The sequence below is a fragment of the Oncorhynchus keta genome, chromosome 1 (assembly GCF_023373465.1).
Source record: "Oncorhynchus keta strain PuntledgeMale-10-30-2019 chromosome 1, Oket_V2, whole genome shotgun sequence".
In the NCBI taxonomy this organism is placed as follows: domain Eukaryota; kingdom Metazoa; phylum Chordata; class Actinopteri; order Salmoniformes; family Salmonidae; genus Oncorhynchus; species Oncorhynchus keta.
The window spans coordinates 35,529,286-35,546,740 of NC_068421.1; the positions used below are offsets into that span (position 1 = coordinate 35,529,286).

The following is a 17,455-nucleotide window of genomic DNA, read 5'->3' on the forward strand; positions in this document are numbered from 1 at the left end:
TTTTATCCTTTTATCTTTCTTTCTGTTTTTTTCATCCTTTATCTTCTTTCTGTTTTTCTTCTGATCCTTTTTTATCTTGCCTGTTTTTTTCATCCTTTGATCTTTCTTCTGTTTTTCTTATCCTGATTTTCTTCTGTTTTTCTTCTCTTGATCTTTCTTTATCTTCTTCTGTTTTTCATCCTTATTCTTTCTCTCTGTTTTTCTTTATCCTTTTATCTTCTTACTGTTTTTCTTCTTATCCTTTTACTTCTTCCTTTCTTTTTCATGTTTCATTTTGCTCTTCTGTCTTTCTTTCATCCTTTATTCTCTCTTCTCTGTTTTTCATCCTTTACTCTCTCTTCCTGCCTTCATCCCTTTACCTTCTCCTGCCTTTTCATCCTTTTACCCTCCCTGCCTTTCTTCATCCTTTATTTCTTTCTGTTTTTCATCCTTTTTGACTTTCTGTTTCATCCCTTTACTCTTCTTCTTTCTGTTTTCTTCTTATCTCTCTTTATCTTCGCTTCTGCTTCCTTTTCTTTATCCTTTACCTTCTCTTTCTCTGTTTTTCTTTTCATCCCTTTTTTTTACTTTCTGTTTTTCTATCCTTTACTCGCTCTTCAGTTTTTCTTCTTTATCCCTTTACTCTTCTCTGTCTTTTCATCCCTTTTTCATCTCTCTTCTCTGCCTTTCTTCATCCCTTTACCTCTCTCTGCCTTTCTTCATCCCTTTACCTCTTCTCTGCCTTTCTTCATCCCTTTACTCTCTCTGTTTTTCTTCTTTCTGTTTTCTTTTCATCCTTTTATCGCTCTCTGCCTTTCTTCAATCCTTTACCTCTCTCTGTTTTTCCCTTTATCCTTTACCTCTCTCTGCCTTTTCTTCATCCCTTTACTCTCTCTTCTCACGCCTTTTCTTCATCCTTTGCCTCACTCCCTGCCTTTCTTCATGCCTTTATCTCTTCTCTCCTGCCTTTCTTCATCCCTTTACTCTCTCACTGTCTTTCTTCATCCTTTTTACTCTCTCCTGCCTTTCTTCATCCTTTACCTCTCTCTCTGCCTTTCTTCATCCTTTTATTTCTCTCCCCTGCCTTTCTTTATCCTTTACCTCTCTCACTGCCTTTCTGTATCCCTATTTCCTCTCTCTCTGCCTTTCTTCATCCCTTTACCTCTCTCTCTGCCTTTCTTCATCCCTTTACCGCTCTCTCTGTCTTTCTTCAATCCTTTTGCCTCTCTCTCTCTGCCTTTCTAGATCCCTTTGCCTCTCTCCCTGCCTTTCTTCATCCCTTTACTCTCTCTCCCTGCCTTTCTTCATCCTTTACCTCTCTCCTGCCTTTCTTCATCCCTTTACCTCTCTCTCTGCCTTTCTTCATCCTTTTTACCTCTGTTTTTCTCTGCCTTTCTTCATCCTTTTACCTCTCTCCCTGCCTTTCTTTATCCATTTACCTCTTCTGTTTTTCTTTCATCCTTTTCCTCTCTCTCTGCTCTTTTCTAATCCTTTACTTTCTCTCTCACTGCTCTTCCATCCTTTACCTCGTCTCTCCTGTTTCTTTTTAAATCCCTTTACCTTTCTTCCTCTGCTCTTTCATCCTTTACCTCTTCTCCTGCCTTTTCTTTGTCCATTTACCTCTCTCTTCCCTGTTTTTCTTCATCCTATTTCCCTCCTGCCTTTCTTCATCCTTTACCTCTCTCTGGCTTTCTTCATCCCTTTTGCCACTCTCTCTCTGCCTTTCTTCATCCCTTTACCTCTCTCTCTGCCTTTCTTCACATCCCTTTAGCTCGCTCTCTTCTCTTTCTTCATCCTTTACCTCTCTCTGCCTTTCTTCATCCTTTTACCTCGCTCTCTGCCTTTCTTCATCCCTTTACCTCTCTCCCTGCCTTTTCTTTATCCATTTACCTACTCTCTGCCTTTCTTCATCCCTTTACCTCTCTCTGCCTTTCTTCATCCTTTACCTCTCTCTCTGCCTTTCTTCATCCTTTACCTCGCTCTCTCTGCCTTTTTCTTCATCCTTTACCTCTCTCTCTGCCTTTCTTCATCCCTTTACCTCTCTCTCTGCCTTTCTTCATCCTTTACCTCGCTCTCTGCCTTTCTTCATCCTTTACCTATCTCTCTGCTCTTTTCTTCATCCTTTACCTCACTCTCTGCCTTTCTTCATCCTTTACCTCTCTCTCTGCCTTTCTTCATCCCTTTACCTCGCTCTCTGCCTTTCTTCATCCCTTTACCTCGCTCTCTGCCTTTCTTCATCCCTTTACCTCTCTCTCTGCCTTTCTTCATCCCTTTACCTCTCTCTCTGCCTTTCTTCATCCCTTTACCTCTCTCTGCCTTTCTCTCTCTCTCTCTGCCTTTCTTCATCCCTTTACCTCGCTCTCTACCTTTCTTCATCCCTTTACCTCTCTCTCTGCCTTTCCTCATCCCTTTACCTTGCTCTCTGCCTTTCTTCATCCCTTTACCTCTCTCTCTCTCACTGCCTTTCTTCATCCCTTTACCTCACTCCCTGCCTTTCTTCATGCCTTTACCTCTCTCTCCCTGCCTTTCTTCATCCCTTTACCTCTCTCACTGCCTTTCTTCATCCTTTTACCTCTCCTGCTCTTTCTTCATCCTTTACCTCTCTCTCCTGCCTTTCTTCATCCTTTACCTCTCTCCCTGCCTTTCTTCATCCCTTTACCTCTCTCTCTGCCTTTCTTCATGCTTTTACCTCTCTCCCTGCCTTTCTTTATCCCTTTACCTCTCTCACTGCCTTTCTGTATCCCTATTTCCTCTCTCTCTGCCTTTCTTCATCCTTTACCTCTCTCTCTGCCTTTCTTCATCCCTTTAGCTCGCTCTCTCTGTCTTTCTTCATCCCTTTACCTCTCTCTCTCTGCCTTTCTAGATCCTTTTACCTCTCTCCCTGCCTTTCTTCATCCCTTTACCTCTCTCTCCCTGCCTTTCTTCATCCTTTTACCTCTCTCCCTGCCTTTCTTCATCCCTTTACCTCTCTCTCTGCCTTTCTTCATCCCTTTTACCTCTCTCCCTGCCTTTCTTTATCCATTTACCTCTCTCACTGCCTTTCTTCATCCCTATTTCCTCTCTCTCTGCCTTTCTTCATCCCTTTACCTCTCTCTCTGCCTTTCTTCATCCCTTTCACCTCATCCTCTCTTCCTTTCTTCATCCTTTACCTCTCTCTCTGCCTTTCTTCATCCCTTTACCTCTCTCTCTGCCTTTCTTCATCCTTATTTACCTCGCTCTCTGCCTTTCTTCATCCTTTACCTCTCTCTCTGCCTTTCTTCATCCTTTTACCTCGCTCTCTGCCTTTCTTCATCCCTTTACCTCTCTCTCTGCCTTTCCTCATCCTTTACCTCTCTCCCTGCCTTTTTCATCCCTTTACCTCTCTCTCTCCCTTTATCCATCTCTCTCTGCCTTTCTTCATCCCTTTACCTCTCTCTCTGCCTTTCTTCATCCCTTTACCTCTCTCTGCCTTTCTCCATCCCTTTACCTCCCTCACTGTCTTTCTTCATCCTTTTCCTTCTCCCTGCCTTTCTTCATCCTTTCATCCTATCTCTCTGCCTTTCTTCAGACCCTTTACCTCACTCTCTGCCTTTCTTCATCCCCTTTATCTCCCTCTCTGCCTTTCTTCATCCTTACCTCTCTTCCCTGCCTTTCTTCATCCCTTTACCCTCTCTCTCTGCCTTTCTTCATCCCTTTACCTCTCTCTCTGCCTTTCTTCATCCATCTCTCTCTCTGCCTTTCTTCATCCCTTTACCTCTCTCTCTCCATCTCCTCCCTTTACCTCTCCCTGCCTTTATCCATCCTTTACCTCTCTCCTGACTTTCTTCATCCCTTTACCTCTCTCCTGCCTTTCTTCATCCCTTTACCTCTCCCTGCCTTTCTTCATCCCTTTACCTCTCTCTCTGTCTTTCTTCATCCTTTACCTCTCTCTCTGCCTTTCTTCATCCCTTTACCTCAACTGCCTTTCTTCATCCTTTACCTCTCTCTCTGCCTTTCTTCATCCTTTGCCCTCTCTCCTCTGCCTTTCTTCATCCCTTTACTCTCATCTCTTCTCCCTGCCTTTCTCCATCCCTTTATCCTCTCTCCTGCCTTTCTTTATCCTTTACCTCTCTCTCTGCCTTTCTTCATCCCTTTACCTCTCTATCTGCCTTCTTCATCCCTTTACCTCTCTCTGCCTTTCTTCATCCCTTTACCTTTCTCTGCCTTTCTTCATCCCTTTACCTCTCTCTCTCTGCCTTTCTTCATCCAGCTTTACCTCTCTCTCTGCCTTTCTTCAACCTTTCAACAGCTCTGCCTTTCTTCATCCCTTTACCTCTCTCTCTGCCTTTCTTCATCCTTTACCTCTCTCTATCCTTTTCTCTTTCTTCATCCCTTTACCTCTCTCTGCCTTTCTTCATCCTTTGTACCTCTCTCTCTGCCTTTCTTCATCCCTTTTACCTCGGCTCTCTGCCTTTCTTCATCCCTTTACCTCTCTCTCTGCCTTTCTTCATCCCTTTACTCTCTCTCCCTGCCTTTCTTCTCTTTACCTCTCTCTGCCTTTCTTCATCCCTTTACTCGCTCTCTACCTTTCTTCATCCTTTTACCTCTCTCTCTGCCTTTCCTCATCCCTTTACCTCTTCTCTGCCTTTCTTCATCCCTTTACCTCTCTCTCTCTCTGCCTTTCTTCATCCCTTTACCTCTCTCCTGCCTTTCTTCATGCCTTTTCCTCTCTCTCCTGCCTTTCTTCATCCCTTTACCTCTCTCTGCACATTTCTTCATCCTTTACCTCTCTCCTGCCTTTCTTCATCCTTTACCTCTCTCTCTGCCTTTCTTCATCCTTTTACCTCTCCCTGCCTTTCTTTATCCCTTTACCTCTCTCACTGCCTTTTTCTGTATCCCTATTTCCTCTCTCTCTGCCTTTCTTCATCCTTTACCTCTCTCTCTCTTTCTTCATCCTTTAGCCGCTCTCTCTGTCTTTCTTCATCCCTTTACCTCTCTCTCCTGCCTTTCTAGATCCTTTTACCTCTCTCCCTGCCTTTCTTCATCCTTTACCTCTCTCTCCTGCCTTTCTTCATCCTTTTACCTCTCTCCTGCTTTCTTCATCCCTTTACCTCTCTCTCTGCCTTTCTTCATCCCTTTTCCTCTCTCTCTGCCTTTTTCTTCATCCTTTTACCTCTCTCCTGCCTTTCTTTATCCATTTACCTCTCTCTCTGCCTTTCTTCATCCTTTTCCTCTCTCTCTCTGCCTTTCTTCATCCCTTTACCTCTCTCTCTCTGCTTTTTCTTCAGATCCTTTACCTCGCTCTCTCTGCCTTTCTTCATCCTTTACCTCTCTCTCTGCCTTTCTTCATCCTTTTACCTCTCTCCCTGCCTTTTTCATCCTTTACCTCTCTCACTGCCTTTCTTCATCCTATTTCCTCTCTCTCTGCCTTTTCTTCATCCCTTTACCTCTCTCTCTCTGCCTTTCTTTATCCATTTACCTCCTCTCTCTGCCTTTCTTCATCCCTTTTCCTCTGCTCTCTGCCTTTCTTCATCCACTAGCTCTCTGCCTTTCTTCATCCTTTACCTATCTCTCTGCCTTTCTTCATCCCTTTACCTCGCTCTCTGCCTTTCTTCATCCCTTACCTCTCTCTGCCTTTCTTCATCCCTTTACCTCGCTCTCTGCCTTTCTTCATCCTTTTACCTCGCTCTCTGCCTTTCTTCATCCCTTTACCTCTCTCTCTGCCTTTCTTCATCCCTTTACCTCCGCTCTCTGCCCTTTTCTTCATCCTTTACTCGCTCTCTCTGCCTTTCTTCATCCCTTTACCTCTCTCTCTCTGCCTTTCTTCATCCCTTTACCTCTCTCTCCCTTTCTTCATCCCTTCCACCTCTCTCTGCCTTTCTTCATCCCTTTACCTCTCTCTCTGCCTTTCTTCATCCCTTTACCTCGCTCTCTGCTCTTCATCCCTTTACCTCTCTCTCTGCCTTTCTTCATCCCTTTACCTCGCTCTCTCTCTGCCTTTCTTCATCTGCCTTTACCTCTCTCTCTGCCTTTCTTCAATCCCTTTACCTCTCTCTACCTTTCTTCATCCCTTTACCTCTCTCTGCCTTTTTCACCTTTACCTTGCTCTCTGTCTTTCTTCATCCCTTTACCTCTCTCTCTCTGCCTTTCTTCATCCCTTTACCTCCTCCTGCCTTTCTTCATCCTTTACCTCTCTCTCTGCCTTTCTTCATCCTTTACCTCTCTCCTGCCTTTCTTCATCCTTTTACCTCTCTCCTGCCTTTCTTCATCACCTCTCTCTCCCTGCCTTTCTTCATCCTTTTACCTCTCCTGCCTTTCTTCATCCCTTTACCTCTCTCTCTGCCTTTCTTCATCCCTTTTACCTCTCTCTCCTGCCTTTCTTTATCCTTTACCTCTCTCACTGCCTTTCTGTATCCCTATTTCCTCTCTCTCTGCACTATTTCATCCTTTACCTCTCTCTCTGCCTTTCTTCATCCCTTTAGCTCGCTCTGCCTGTCTTTCTTCATCCCTTTACCCTCTCTCTCTGCCTTTCTTAGATCCTTTTACCTCTCTCCTGCCTTTCTTCATCCCTACCTCTCTCTCCCTGCCTTTCTTCATCCTTTTACCTCTCTCTCCTGCCTTTCTTCATCCCTTTACCTCTCTCTCTGCCTTTCTTCATCCCTTTTACCTCTCTCCCTGCCTTTCTTTATCCATTTACCTCTCTCACTGCCTTTCTTCATCCCTATTTCCTCTCTCTCTGCCTTTCTTCATCCCTTTACCTCTCTCTCTGCCTTTCTTCATCCCTTTACCTCGCTCTCTCTGCCTTTCTTCATCCCTTTACCTCTCTCTCTGCCTTTCTTCATCCCTTTACCTCTCTCTCTGCCTTTCTTCATCCCTTTACCTCGCTCTCTGCCTTTCTTCATCCCTTTACCTCTCTCTCTGCCTTTCTTCATCCCTTTACCTCCTCTGCCTTCTGCCTTTCTTCATCCCTTTTTTCTCTCTCTGCCTTTCCTCATCCCTTTACCTCTCTCCTGCCTTTCTTCATCCTTTACTCTCTCTCCCTTTACCTCTCTCTCTGCCTTTCTTCATCCCTTTACCTCTCTCTCTGCCTTTCTTCATCCCTTTACCTCTCTCCCTGCCTTTTCTTCATCCCTTTACCTCACTCTCTGTCTTTCTTCATCCTTTGCCTTTCTCCTGCCTTTCTTCATCCTTTCCCTTTACCTATCTCTCTCTGCCTTTCTTCATCCCTTTACCCTCTCTGCCTTTCTTCATCCCTTTCTCTCTCTCTGCCTTTCTTCATCCTGTACCTCCCCTGCCTGTCTTTCATCCTTTACCTCACTCTCTGCCTTTCTTCATCCCTTTACCTCTCTCTCTGCCTTTCTTCATCCTTTACCTCTCTCTCTGCCTTTCTTCATCCCTTTACCTCTCTCTGCCTTTATTCATCCCTTTACCTCTCTCCTGCCTTTCTTCGTCCTTTACCTCTCTCTCTGCCTTTCTTCATCCTTTACCTCACTCCCTGCCTTTCTTCAGCATGCCTTGCCTCGCTCTCCTGTCTTTTTCATCCTTTACCTCTCTCTCTGCCTTTCTTCATCCTTTTCCTCTCTCCTGCCTTTCTTCATCCCTTTACCTCTCTCCTGCCTTTCTTCATCCTTTTTTCTAAATCTCTCTCTCCTTTCTTCATCCCTTTACCTCTCTCTCTGCCTTTCTTCATCCTTTTACCTCTCTCCTGCCTTTCTTTATCCCTTTACCTCTCTCACTGCCTTTCTTCATCCCTATTTCCTCTCTCTCTGCCTTTCTTCATCCCTTACCTCATCTCTGCCTTTCTTCATCCTTTACCTCTCTCTCTCTGCCTTTCTTCATCCTTTACCTCTCTCTCTGCCTTTCTTCATCCCTTTACCTCTCTCTCTGCCTTTCTTCATCCCTTTACCTCGCTCTCTGCCTTTCTTCATCCCTTTACCTCTCTCTCTGCCTTTCCTCATCCTTTACCTCGCTCTCTCTGCCTTTCTTCATCCTTTACCTCTCTCTCTCTCACTGCCTTTTCTTCATCCTTTACCTCACTCCTGCCTTTCTTCATGCCTTTACCTCTCTCTCCTGCCTTTCTTCATCCTTTACCTCTCTCACTGCATTTCTTCATCCTTTTACCTCTCTCCCTGCCTTTCTTCATCCTTTACCTCTCTCTCTGCCTTTCTTCATCCTTTTACCTCTCTCCTGCCTTCTTTATCCTTTACTCTCTCACTGCCTTTCCTATCTATTTCCTCTCTCTCTGCCTTTCTTCATCCCTTTACCTCTCTCTCTGCCTTTCTTCATCCCTTTAGCTCACTCTCTGTCTTTCTTCATCCCTTTACCTCTCTCTCTCTGCCTTTCTAGATCCTTTTACCTCTCTCCCTGCCTTTCTTCATCCCTTTACCTCTCTCTCCCTGCCTTTCTTCATCCTTTTACCTCTCTCCCTGCCTTTCTTCATCCCTTTACCTCTCTCTCTGCCTTTCTTCATCCCTTTTACCTCTCTCTCTGCCTTTCTTCATCCCTTTTACCTCTCTCCCTGCCTTTCTTTATCCATTTACCTCTCTCACTGCCTTTCTTCATCCCTATTTCCTCTCTCTCTGCCTTTCTTCATCCCTTTACCTCTCTCTCTGCCTTTCTTCATCCCTTTACCTCGCTCTCTCTGCCTTTCTTCATCCCTTTACCTCTCTCTCTGCCTTTCTTCATCCCTTTACCTCGCTCTCTGCCTTTCTTCATCCCTTTACCTATCTCTCTGCCTTTCTTCATCCCTTTACCTCGCTCTCTGCCTTTCTTCATCCCTTTACCTCTCTCTCTGCCTTTCTTCATCCCTTTACCTCATCTCTGCCTTTCTTCATCCTTTACCTCTCTCTCTGCCTTTCCCTCATCCCTTTACCTCTCTCCCTGCCTTTCTTCATCCCTTTACCTCTCTCTCTCCCTTTACCTCTCTCTCTGCCTTTCTTCATCCTTTACCTCTCTCTCTGCCTTTCTTCATCCCTTTACCTCTCTCCCTGCCTTTTCTTCATCCCTTTACCTCTCTCTGCCTTTCTTCATCCCTTTTTACCTCTCTCCTGTCTTTCTTTATCCTTTACCTCTCTCACTGCCTTTCTGTATCCCTATTTCCTCTCTCTCTGCCTTTCTTCATCCCTTTACCTCTCTCTGCCTTTCTTCATCCTTTAGCTGCGCTCTCTCTGTCTTTCTTCATCCTTTACCTCTCTCTCTCTGCCTTTCTAGATCCTTTTACCTCTCTCCCTGCCTTTCTTCATCCCTTTACCTCTCTCTCCCTGCCTTTCTTCATCCCTTTACCTCTCTCCTGCCTTTCTTCATCCTTTACCTCTCTCTCTGCCTTTCTTCATCCCTTTTACCTCTCTCTGCCTTTCTTCATCCCTTTTACCTCTCTCTGCCTTTCTTTCCCTTTTCTCTCTCATTTACCTCTCTCACTGCCTTTCTTTATCCTATTTACCTCTCTCTCTGCCTTTCTTCATCCTTTACCTCTCTCTCTGCCTTTCTTCATTTTATCTCTCTCTTTGCCTTTCTTCATCCTTTTACCTCTCTCTCTGCCTTTCTTCATCCTTTACCTCTCTCTGCCTTTTTTTCATCCCTTTACCTCTCGCTCTCTGCCTTTCTTCATCCTCTGCCTTTTTATTTATCTCTGCCTTTCTTCATCCTTTACCTATTCTCTGTTTTCTTTTCATCCCCTTTACCTTTCTCTCTGCCTTTCTTCATCCCTTTACCTCGCTCTCTGCCTTTCTTCATCCCTTTACTCTCTCTCTCTGCCTTTCCTCATCCTTTACCTCTCTCCCTGCCTTTCTTCATCCTTTACCCTCTCTCTCTCCCTTTACCTCTCTCTCTGCCTTTCTTCCATCCCTTTACCTCTCTCTCTGCCTTTCTTCATCCCTTTACCTCCCCTCTGCCTTTCTTCATCCTTTTACCTATCTCTCTCTGCCTTTCTTCATCCTTTATCTCTCTCTGCCTTTCTTCATCCCTGTACCTCTCTCCTGCCTTTCTTCATCCCTTTACCCTCTCTCTCTGCCTTTCTTCATCCTTTACCTATCTCTCTGCCTTTTCTTCATCCTTTACCTCGCTCTCTTACCTTTCTTCATCCTTTTTACCTCTCTCTCTGCCTTTCTTCATCCCTTTACCTCGCTCTCTGCCTTTCTTCATCCCTTTACCCTCTCTCTGCCTTTCTTCATCCTTTACCTCGCTCTCTGCCTTTCTTCATCCTTTACCTATCTCTGCCTTTCTTCATCCCTTTACCTCGCTCTCTGCCTTTCTTCATCCCTTTACCCTCTCTCTCTGCCTTTCTTCATCCCTTTACCTCGCTCTCTGCCTTTCTTCATCCCTTTACCTCTCTCTCTGCCTTTCCTCATCCCTTTACCTCTCTCCCTGCCTTTCTTCATCCCTTTACCTCTCTCTCTCCCTTTACCTCTCTCTCTGCCTTTCTTCATCCCTTTACCTCTCTCTCTGCCTTTCTTCATCCCTTTACCTCTCTCCCTGCCTTTCTTCATCCCTTTACCTCCCTCACTGTCTTTCTTCATCCTTTTACCTTTCTCCCTGCCTTTCTTCATCCCTTTACCTATCTCTCTCTGCCTTTCTTCATCCCTTTACCTCACTCTCTGCCTTTCTTCATCCCTTTATCTCTCTCTCTGCCTTTCTTCATCCCTGTACCTCTCTCCCTGCCTTTCTTCATCCCTTTACCTCTCTCTCTCTGCCTTTCTTCATCCCTTTACCTCACTCTCTGCCTTTCTTCATCCCTTTACCTCTCTCTCTGCCTTCATCCTTTACCTCTCTCTCTGCCTTTCTTCACCTTTTACCTCTCTCCTGCCTTTATTCATCCCTTTACCTCTCTCCTGCCTTTCTTCATCCTTTACCTCTCTCCTGCCTTTCTTCATCCTTTACCTCACTCCTGCCTTTCTTCATGCCTTTACCTCGCTCTCTCTGTCTTTCTTCATCCCTTTACCTCTCTCTCTCTGCCTTTCTTCATCCTTTTACCTCTCTCCCTGCCTTTCTTCATCCCTTTACCTCTCTCTCCCTGCCTTTCTTCATCCTTTTACCTCTCTCCCTGCCTTTCTTCATCCCTTTACCTCTCTCTCTGCCTTTCTTCATCCCTTTAGCTCGCTCTCTCTGTCTTTCTTCATCCCTTTACCTCTCTCTCTCTGCCTTTCTAGATCCTTTTACCTCTCTCCCTGCCTTTCTTCATCCCTTTACCTCTCTCTCCCTGCCTTTCTTCATCCCTTTACCTCTCTCCCTGCCTTTCTTCATCCCTTTACCTCTCTCTCTGCCTTTCTTCATCCCTTTTACTCTCTCTCTGCCTTTCTTCATCCCTTTTACCTCTCTCCCTGCCTTTCTTTATCCATTTACCTCTCTCTGCCTTTCTTCATCCCTATTTCCTCTCTCTCTGCCTTTCTTCATCCCTTTACCTCTCTCTCTGCCTTTCTTCATCCCTTTACCTCTCTCTCTGCCTTTCTTCATCCTTTACCTCTCTCTCTGCCTTTCTTCATTCCTTTACCTCTCTCTCTGCCTTTCTTCATCCCTTTACCTCGCTCTCTCTGCCTTTCTTCATCCTTTACCTATCTCTGCCTTTCTTCATCCTTTACCTCGCTCTCTGCCTTTCTTCATCCTTTACCTCTCTCTGCCTGCTTATTTCATCCTTTACCTCGCTCTCTGCCTTTCTTTTATCCTTTTGCCTCTCTCTCTGCCTTTCCTCATCCTTTACCTCTCTCCCTGCCTTTCTTCATCCCTTTACCTCTCTCTCTCCCTTTACCTCTCTCTCTGCCTTTCTTCATCCCTTTACCTCTCTCTCTGCCTTTCTTCATCCCTTTACCTCCCTCACTGCCTTTCTTCATCCCTTTACCTATCTCTCTCTGCCTTTCTTCATCCCTTTATCTCTCTCTCTGCCTTTCTTCATCCCTGTACCTCTCTCCCTGCCTTTCTTCATCCCTTTACCTCTCTCTCTCTGCCTTTCTTCATCCCTTTACCTATCTCTCTGCCTTTCTTCATCCCTTTACCTCGCTCTCTGCCTTTCTTCATCCCTTTACCTCTCTCTCTGCCTTTCTTCATCCCTTTACCTCGCTCTCTGCCTTTCTTCATCCCTTTACCTCTCTCTCTGCCTTTCTTCATCCCTTTACCTCGCTCTCTGCCTTTCTTCATCCCTTTACCTATCTCTCTGTCTTTCTTCATCCTTTACCTCGCTCTCTGCCTTTCTTCATCCTTTTACCTTCTCTCTCTGCCTTTCTTCATCCCTTTACCTCGCTCTCTGCCTTTCTTCGTCCTTTACCTCCTCTCTCTTTCCTCATCCTTTACCTCTCTCCTGCCTTTCTTCATCCTTTACCCTCTCTCTCTCCCTGTACCTCTCTCTCTGCCTTTCTTCATCCCTTTACTCTCTCTCTGCCTTTCTTCATCCCTTTACCTCTCCCTGCCTTTCTTCATCCTTTACCTCCCTCACTGTCTTTCTTCATCCTTTTACCTTTCTCCCTGCCTTTCTTCATCCCTTTACCTATCTCTCTCTGCCTTTCTTCATCCCTTTACCTCACTCTCTGCCTTTCTTCATCCCTTTATCTCTCTCTCTGCCTTTCTTCATCCCTGTACCTCTCTCCCTGCCTTTCTTCATCCCTTTACCTCTCTCTCTCTGCCTTTCTTCATCCCTTTACCTCACTCTCTGCCTTTCTTCATCCCTTTACCTCTCTCTCTGCCTTTCTTCATCCCTTTACCTCTCTCTCACTGCCTTTCTTCACCCCTTTTACCTCTCTCCCTGCCTTTATTCATCCCTTTACCTCTCTCCCTGCCTTTCTTCATCCCTTTACCTCTCTCACTGCCTTTCTTCATCCCTTTACCTCACTCCCTGCCTTTCTTCATGCCTTTACCTCGCTCTCTCTGTCTTTCTTCATCCCTTTACCTCTCTCTCTCTGCCTTTCTTCATCCTTTTACCTCTCTCCCTGCCTTTCTTCATCCCTTTACCTCTCTCTCCCTGCCTTTCTTCATCCTTTTACCTCTCTCCCTGCCTTTCTTCATCCCTTTACCTCTCTCTCTGCCTTTCTTCATCCCTTTTACCTCTCTCCCTGCCTTTCTTTATCCCTTTACCTCTCTCACTGCCTTTCTTCATCCCTATTTCCTCTCTCTCTGCCTTTCTTCATCCCTTACCTCTCTCTCTGCCTTTCTTCATCCCTTTACCTCTCTCTCTCTGCCTTTCTTCATCCCTTTACCTCTCTCTCTGCCTTTCTTCATCCCTTTACCTCGCTCTCTGCCTTTCTTCATCCCTTTACCTCTCTCTCTGCCTTTCTTCATCCCTTTACCTCGCTCTCTGCCTTTCTTCATCCCTTTACCTCTCTCTCTGCCTTTCTTCATCCCTTTACCTCGCTCTCTGCCTTTCTTCATCCCTTTACCTCTCTCTCTGCCTTTCTTCATCCCTTTACCTCTCTCTCTGCCTTTCTTCATCCCTTTACCTCGCTCTCTACCTTTCTTCATCCCTTTACCTCTCTCTCTGCCTTTCCTCATCCCTTTACCTCGCTCTCTGCCTTTCTTCATCCCTTTACCTCTCTCTCTCTCACTGCCTTTCTTCATCCCTTTACCTCACTCCCTGCCTTTCTTCATGCCTTTACCTCTCTCTCCCTGCCTTTCTTCATCCCTTTACCTCTCTCACTGCATTTCTTCATCCTTTTACCTCTCTCCCTGCCTTTCTTCATCCCTTTACCTCTCTCTCCTGCCTTTCTTCATCCTTTTACCTCTCTCCTGCCTTTCTTCATCCCTTTACCTCTCTCCCTGCCTTTCTTCATCCCTTTACCTCTCTCTCTGCCTTTCTTCATCCCTTTTACCTCTCTCCCTGCCTTTCTTTATCCCTTTACCTCTCTCACTGCCTTTCTGTATCCCTATTTCCTCTCTCTCTGCCTTTCTTCATCCCTTTACCTCTCTCTCTGCCTTTCTTCATCCCTTTAGCTCGCTCTCTCTGTCTTTCTTCATCCCTTTACCTCTCTCTCTCTGCCTTTCTAGATCCTTTTACCTCTCTCCCTGCCTTTCTTCATCCCTTTACCTCTCTCTCCCTGCCTTTCTTCATCCTTTTACCTCTCTCCCTGCCTTTCTTCATCCCTTTACCTCTCTCTCTGCCTTTCTTCATCCCTTTTACCCCTCTCTCTGCCTTTCTTCATCCCTTTTACCTCTCTCACTGCCTTTCTTTATCCATTTTCCTCTCTCTCTGCCTTTCTTCATCCCTTTACCTCTCTCTCTGCCTTTCTTCATCCCTTTACCTCTCTCTCTGCCTTTCTTCATCCCTTTACCTCTCTCTCTGCCTTTCTTCATCCCTTTACCTCTCTCTCTGCCTTTCTTCATCCCTTTACCTCGCTCTCTGCCTTTCTTCATCCCTTTACCTATCTCTCTGCCTTTCTTCATCCCTTTACCTCGCTCTCTGCCTTTCTTCATCCCTTTACCTCTCTCTCTGCCTTTCTTCATCCCTTTACCTCGCTCTCTGCCTTTCTTCATCCCTTTACCTCTCTCTCTGCCTTTCCTCATCCCTTTACCTCTCTCCCTGCCTTTCTTCATCCCTTTACCTCTCTCTCTCCCTTTACCTCTCTCTCTGCCTTTCTTCATCCCTTTACCTCTCTCTCTGCCTTTCTTCATCCCTTTACCTCTCTCCCTGCCTTTCTTCATCCCTTTACCTCTCTCTCTGCCTTTCTTCATCCCTTTTACCTCTCTCCCTGCCTTTCTTTATCCCTTTACCTCTCTCACTGCCTTTCTGTATCCCTATTTCCTCTCTCTCTGCCTTTCTTCATCCCTTTACCTCTCTCTCTGCCTTTCTTCATCCCTTTAGCTCGCTCTCTCTGTCTTTCTTCATCCCTTTACCTCTCTCTCTCTGCCTTTCTAGATCCTTTTACCTCTCTCCCTGCCTTTCTTCATCCCTTTACCTCTCTCTCCCTGCCTTTCTTCATCCCTTTACCTCTCTCCCTGCCTTTCTTCATCCCTTTACCTCTCTCTCTGCCTTTCTTCATCCCTTTTACCTCTCTCTGCCTTTCTTCATCCCTTTTACCTCTCTCCCTGCCTTTCTTTATCCATTTACCTCTCTCACTGCCTTTCTTCATCCCTATTTCCTCTCTCTCTGCCTTTCTTCATCCCTTTACCTCTCTCTCTGCCTTTCTTCATCCCTTTACCTCTCTCTCTGCCTTTCTTCATCCCTTTACCTCTCTCTCTGCCTTTCTTCATCCCTTTACCTCTCTCTCTGCCTTTCTTCATCCCTTTACCTATCTCTCTGCCTTTCTTCATCCCTTTACCTCGCTCTCTGCCTTTCTTCATCCCTTTACCTCTCTCTGCCTTTCTTCATCCCTTTACCTCTCTCTGCCTTTCTTCATCCCTTTACCTCTCTCTCTGCCTTTCTCATCCCTTTACCTCTCTCCCTGCCTTTCTTCATCCCTTTACCTCTCTCTCTGCCTTTCCTTCATCCCTTTACCTTTCTCCACTGCCTTTCTTCACCCCTTTACCTCTCTCTCTGCCTTTCTTCATCCCTTTTACCTCTCTCTCTGCCTTTCTTCATCCCTTTACCTATCTCTGCCTTTCTTCATCCCTTTACCTCTCTCTCTGCCTTTCTTAGATCCTTTTACCTCTCTCCTGCCTTTCTTCATCCCTTTACCTCTCTCTCTGCCTTTCTTCATCCCTTTACCTCTCTCCTCTGCCTTTCTTTCATCCCTTTACCTCTCTCCTGCCTTTCTTCATCCCTTTACCTCTCTCTCTGCCTTTCTTCATCCCTTTACCTCTCTCTCTGCCTTTCTTCATCCCTTTACCTCTCTCACTGCCTTTCTTCATCCCTTTACCTCTCTCTCTGCCTTTCTTCATCCCTTTTACCTCTCTCTCTGCCTTTCTTCATCCCTTTACCTCTCTCTCTGCCTTTCTTCATCCCTTTACCTCTCTCCCTGCCTTTCTTCATCCCTTTACCTCTCTCCCTGCCTTTCTTCATCCCTTTACCTCTCTCCCTGCCTTTCTTCATCCCTTTACCTCTCTCTCTCTGCCTTTCTTCATCCCTTTACCTCTCTCTCTGCCTTTCTTCATCCCTTTACCTCGCTCTCTGCCTTTCTTCATCCCTTTACCTCTCTCTCTGCCTTTCTTCATCCCTTTACCTCTCTCTCTGCCTTTCTTCATCCCTTTACCTCTCTCTCTGCCTTTCTTCATCCCTTTTACCTCTCTCTCTGCCTTTCTTCATCCCTTTACCTCTCTCTCTGCCTTTCTTCATCCCTTTACCTCTCTCTCTGCCTTTCTTCATCCCTTTTACCTCTCTCTCTGCCTTTCTTCATCCCTTTACCTCTCTCTCTGCCTTTCTTCATCCCTTTACCTCTCTCTCTCTGCCTTTCTTCATCCCTTTACCTCTCTCTCTGCCTTTCTTCATCCCTTTACCTCTCTCTCTGCCTTTCTTCATCCCTTTACCTCTCTCTCTGCCTTTCTTCATCCCTTTACCTCTCTCTCTGCCTTTCTTCATCCCTTTACCTCTCTCCCTGCCTTTCTTCATCCCTTTACCTCTCTCTGCCTTTCTTCATCCCTTTACCTCTCTCTCTGCCTTTCTTCATCCCTTTACCTTTCTTCTGCCTTTCTTCTCTCTCTGCCTTTCTTCATCCCTTTACCTCTCTCTCCTGCCTTTCTTCATCCCTTTACCTATCTCTGCCTTTCTTGCCTTTCTTCTCTGCCTTTCTTCATCCTTTTACCTCTCTCTCTGCCTTTCTTCATCCCTTTACCTCTCTCTCTGCCTTTCTTCATCCCTTTTACCTCTCTCCCTGCCTTTCTTCATCCCTTTACCTCTCTCCCTGCCTTTCTTCATCCCTTTACCTCTCTCTCTGCCTTTCTTCATCCCTTTACCTCTCTCTCTGCCTTTCTTCATCCCTTTACCTCTCTCTCTGCCTTTCTTCATCCCTTTACCTCTCTCTCTGCCTTTCTTCATCCCTTTACCTCTCTCTCTGCCTTTCTTCATCCCTTTACCTCTCTCTCTCTGCCTTTCTTCATCCCTTTACCTCTCTCTCTCTGCCTTTCTTCATCCTTTTACCTCTCTCCCTGCCTTTCTTCATCCCTTTTACCTCTCTCACAGCCTTTCTTCATCCCTTTACCTCTCTCACAGCCTTTCTTCATCCCTTTACCTCTCTCACTGCCTTTCTTCATCCCTTTTACCCTCTCCCTGCCTTTCTTTATCCTTTTACCTCTCTCTGCCTTTCTTCATCCCTTTTACCTCTCTCTCTGCCTTTCTTTTTCCTCTCTTAGCCTTTCTTCATCCCTTTACCTCTCTCACAGCCTTTCTTCCCTTTACCTCTCTCAGCCTTTCTCTGCCTTTTCTTCATGCCCTTTACCTCTCTCTCACAGCCTTTCTTCATCCCTTTACCTCTCTCACTCTTTCTTCATCCTTTCTCTCTCTCACAGCCTCTTTCTCTCTCTCTCTCTCTCTCTCTCTCTCTCTCTCTCTCTCTCTCTCTCTCTCTCTCTCTCTCTCTCTCTCTCTCTCTCTCTCTCTCTCTCTCTCTCTCTCTCTCTCTTACAAATCCTCCAGTGAAGGACAGCCCAAGTGAGCTCCATGGCAACCTGG

The 17,455-nt window shown here is 45.8% G+C and overlaps 1 protein-coding gene across 20 annotated transcripts in view; it reads right to left on the reverse strand.

Annotated features, from left to right (window-relative positions):
- The window catches only part of LOC127931170 (octapeptide-repeat protein T2-like), a 34,022-nt gene extending 18,833 nt beyond the window's left edge, over positions 1-15,189 (reverse strand). The window contains exons 1-9 of one of the 20 annotated variants that reach the window (XR_008140173.1): positions 15,171-15,189; positions 14,124-14,531; positions 13,116-13,445; positions 11,952-12,071; positions 11,892-11,921; positions 11,738-11,859; positions 10,370-10,429; positions 10,232-10,321; positions 8,324-8,750 (exon numbers count right to left, since the gene is read on the reverse strand). Coding sequence is in view for 4 of the 20 variants with exons in the window: in XM_052522952.1 (XP_052378912.1) it covers positions 11,768-11,859; positions 11,892-12,071; positions 13,116-13,445; positions 14,124-14,523 (1,002 nt within the window). In the remaining 16 variants the exon portion in view is untranslated. The other 19 variants (XR_008140112.1, XR_008140123.1, XR_008140134.1 and 16 more) reach the window with 19 other exon arrangements.
- Between the last annotated feature and the right edge of the window lie 2,266 nt (positions 15,190-17,455).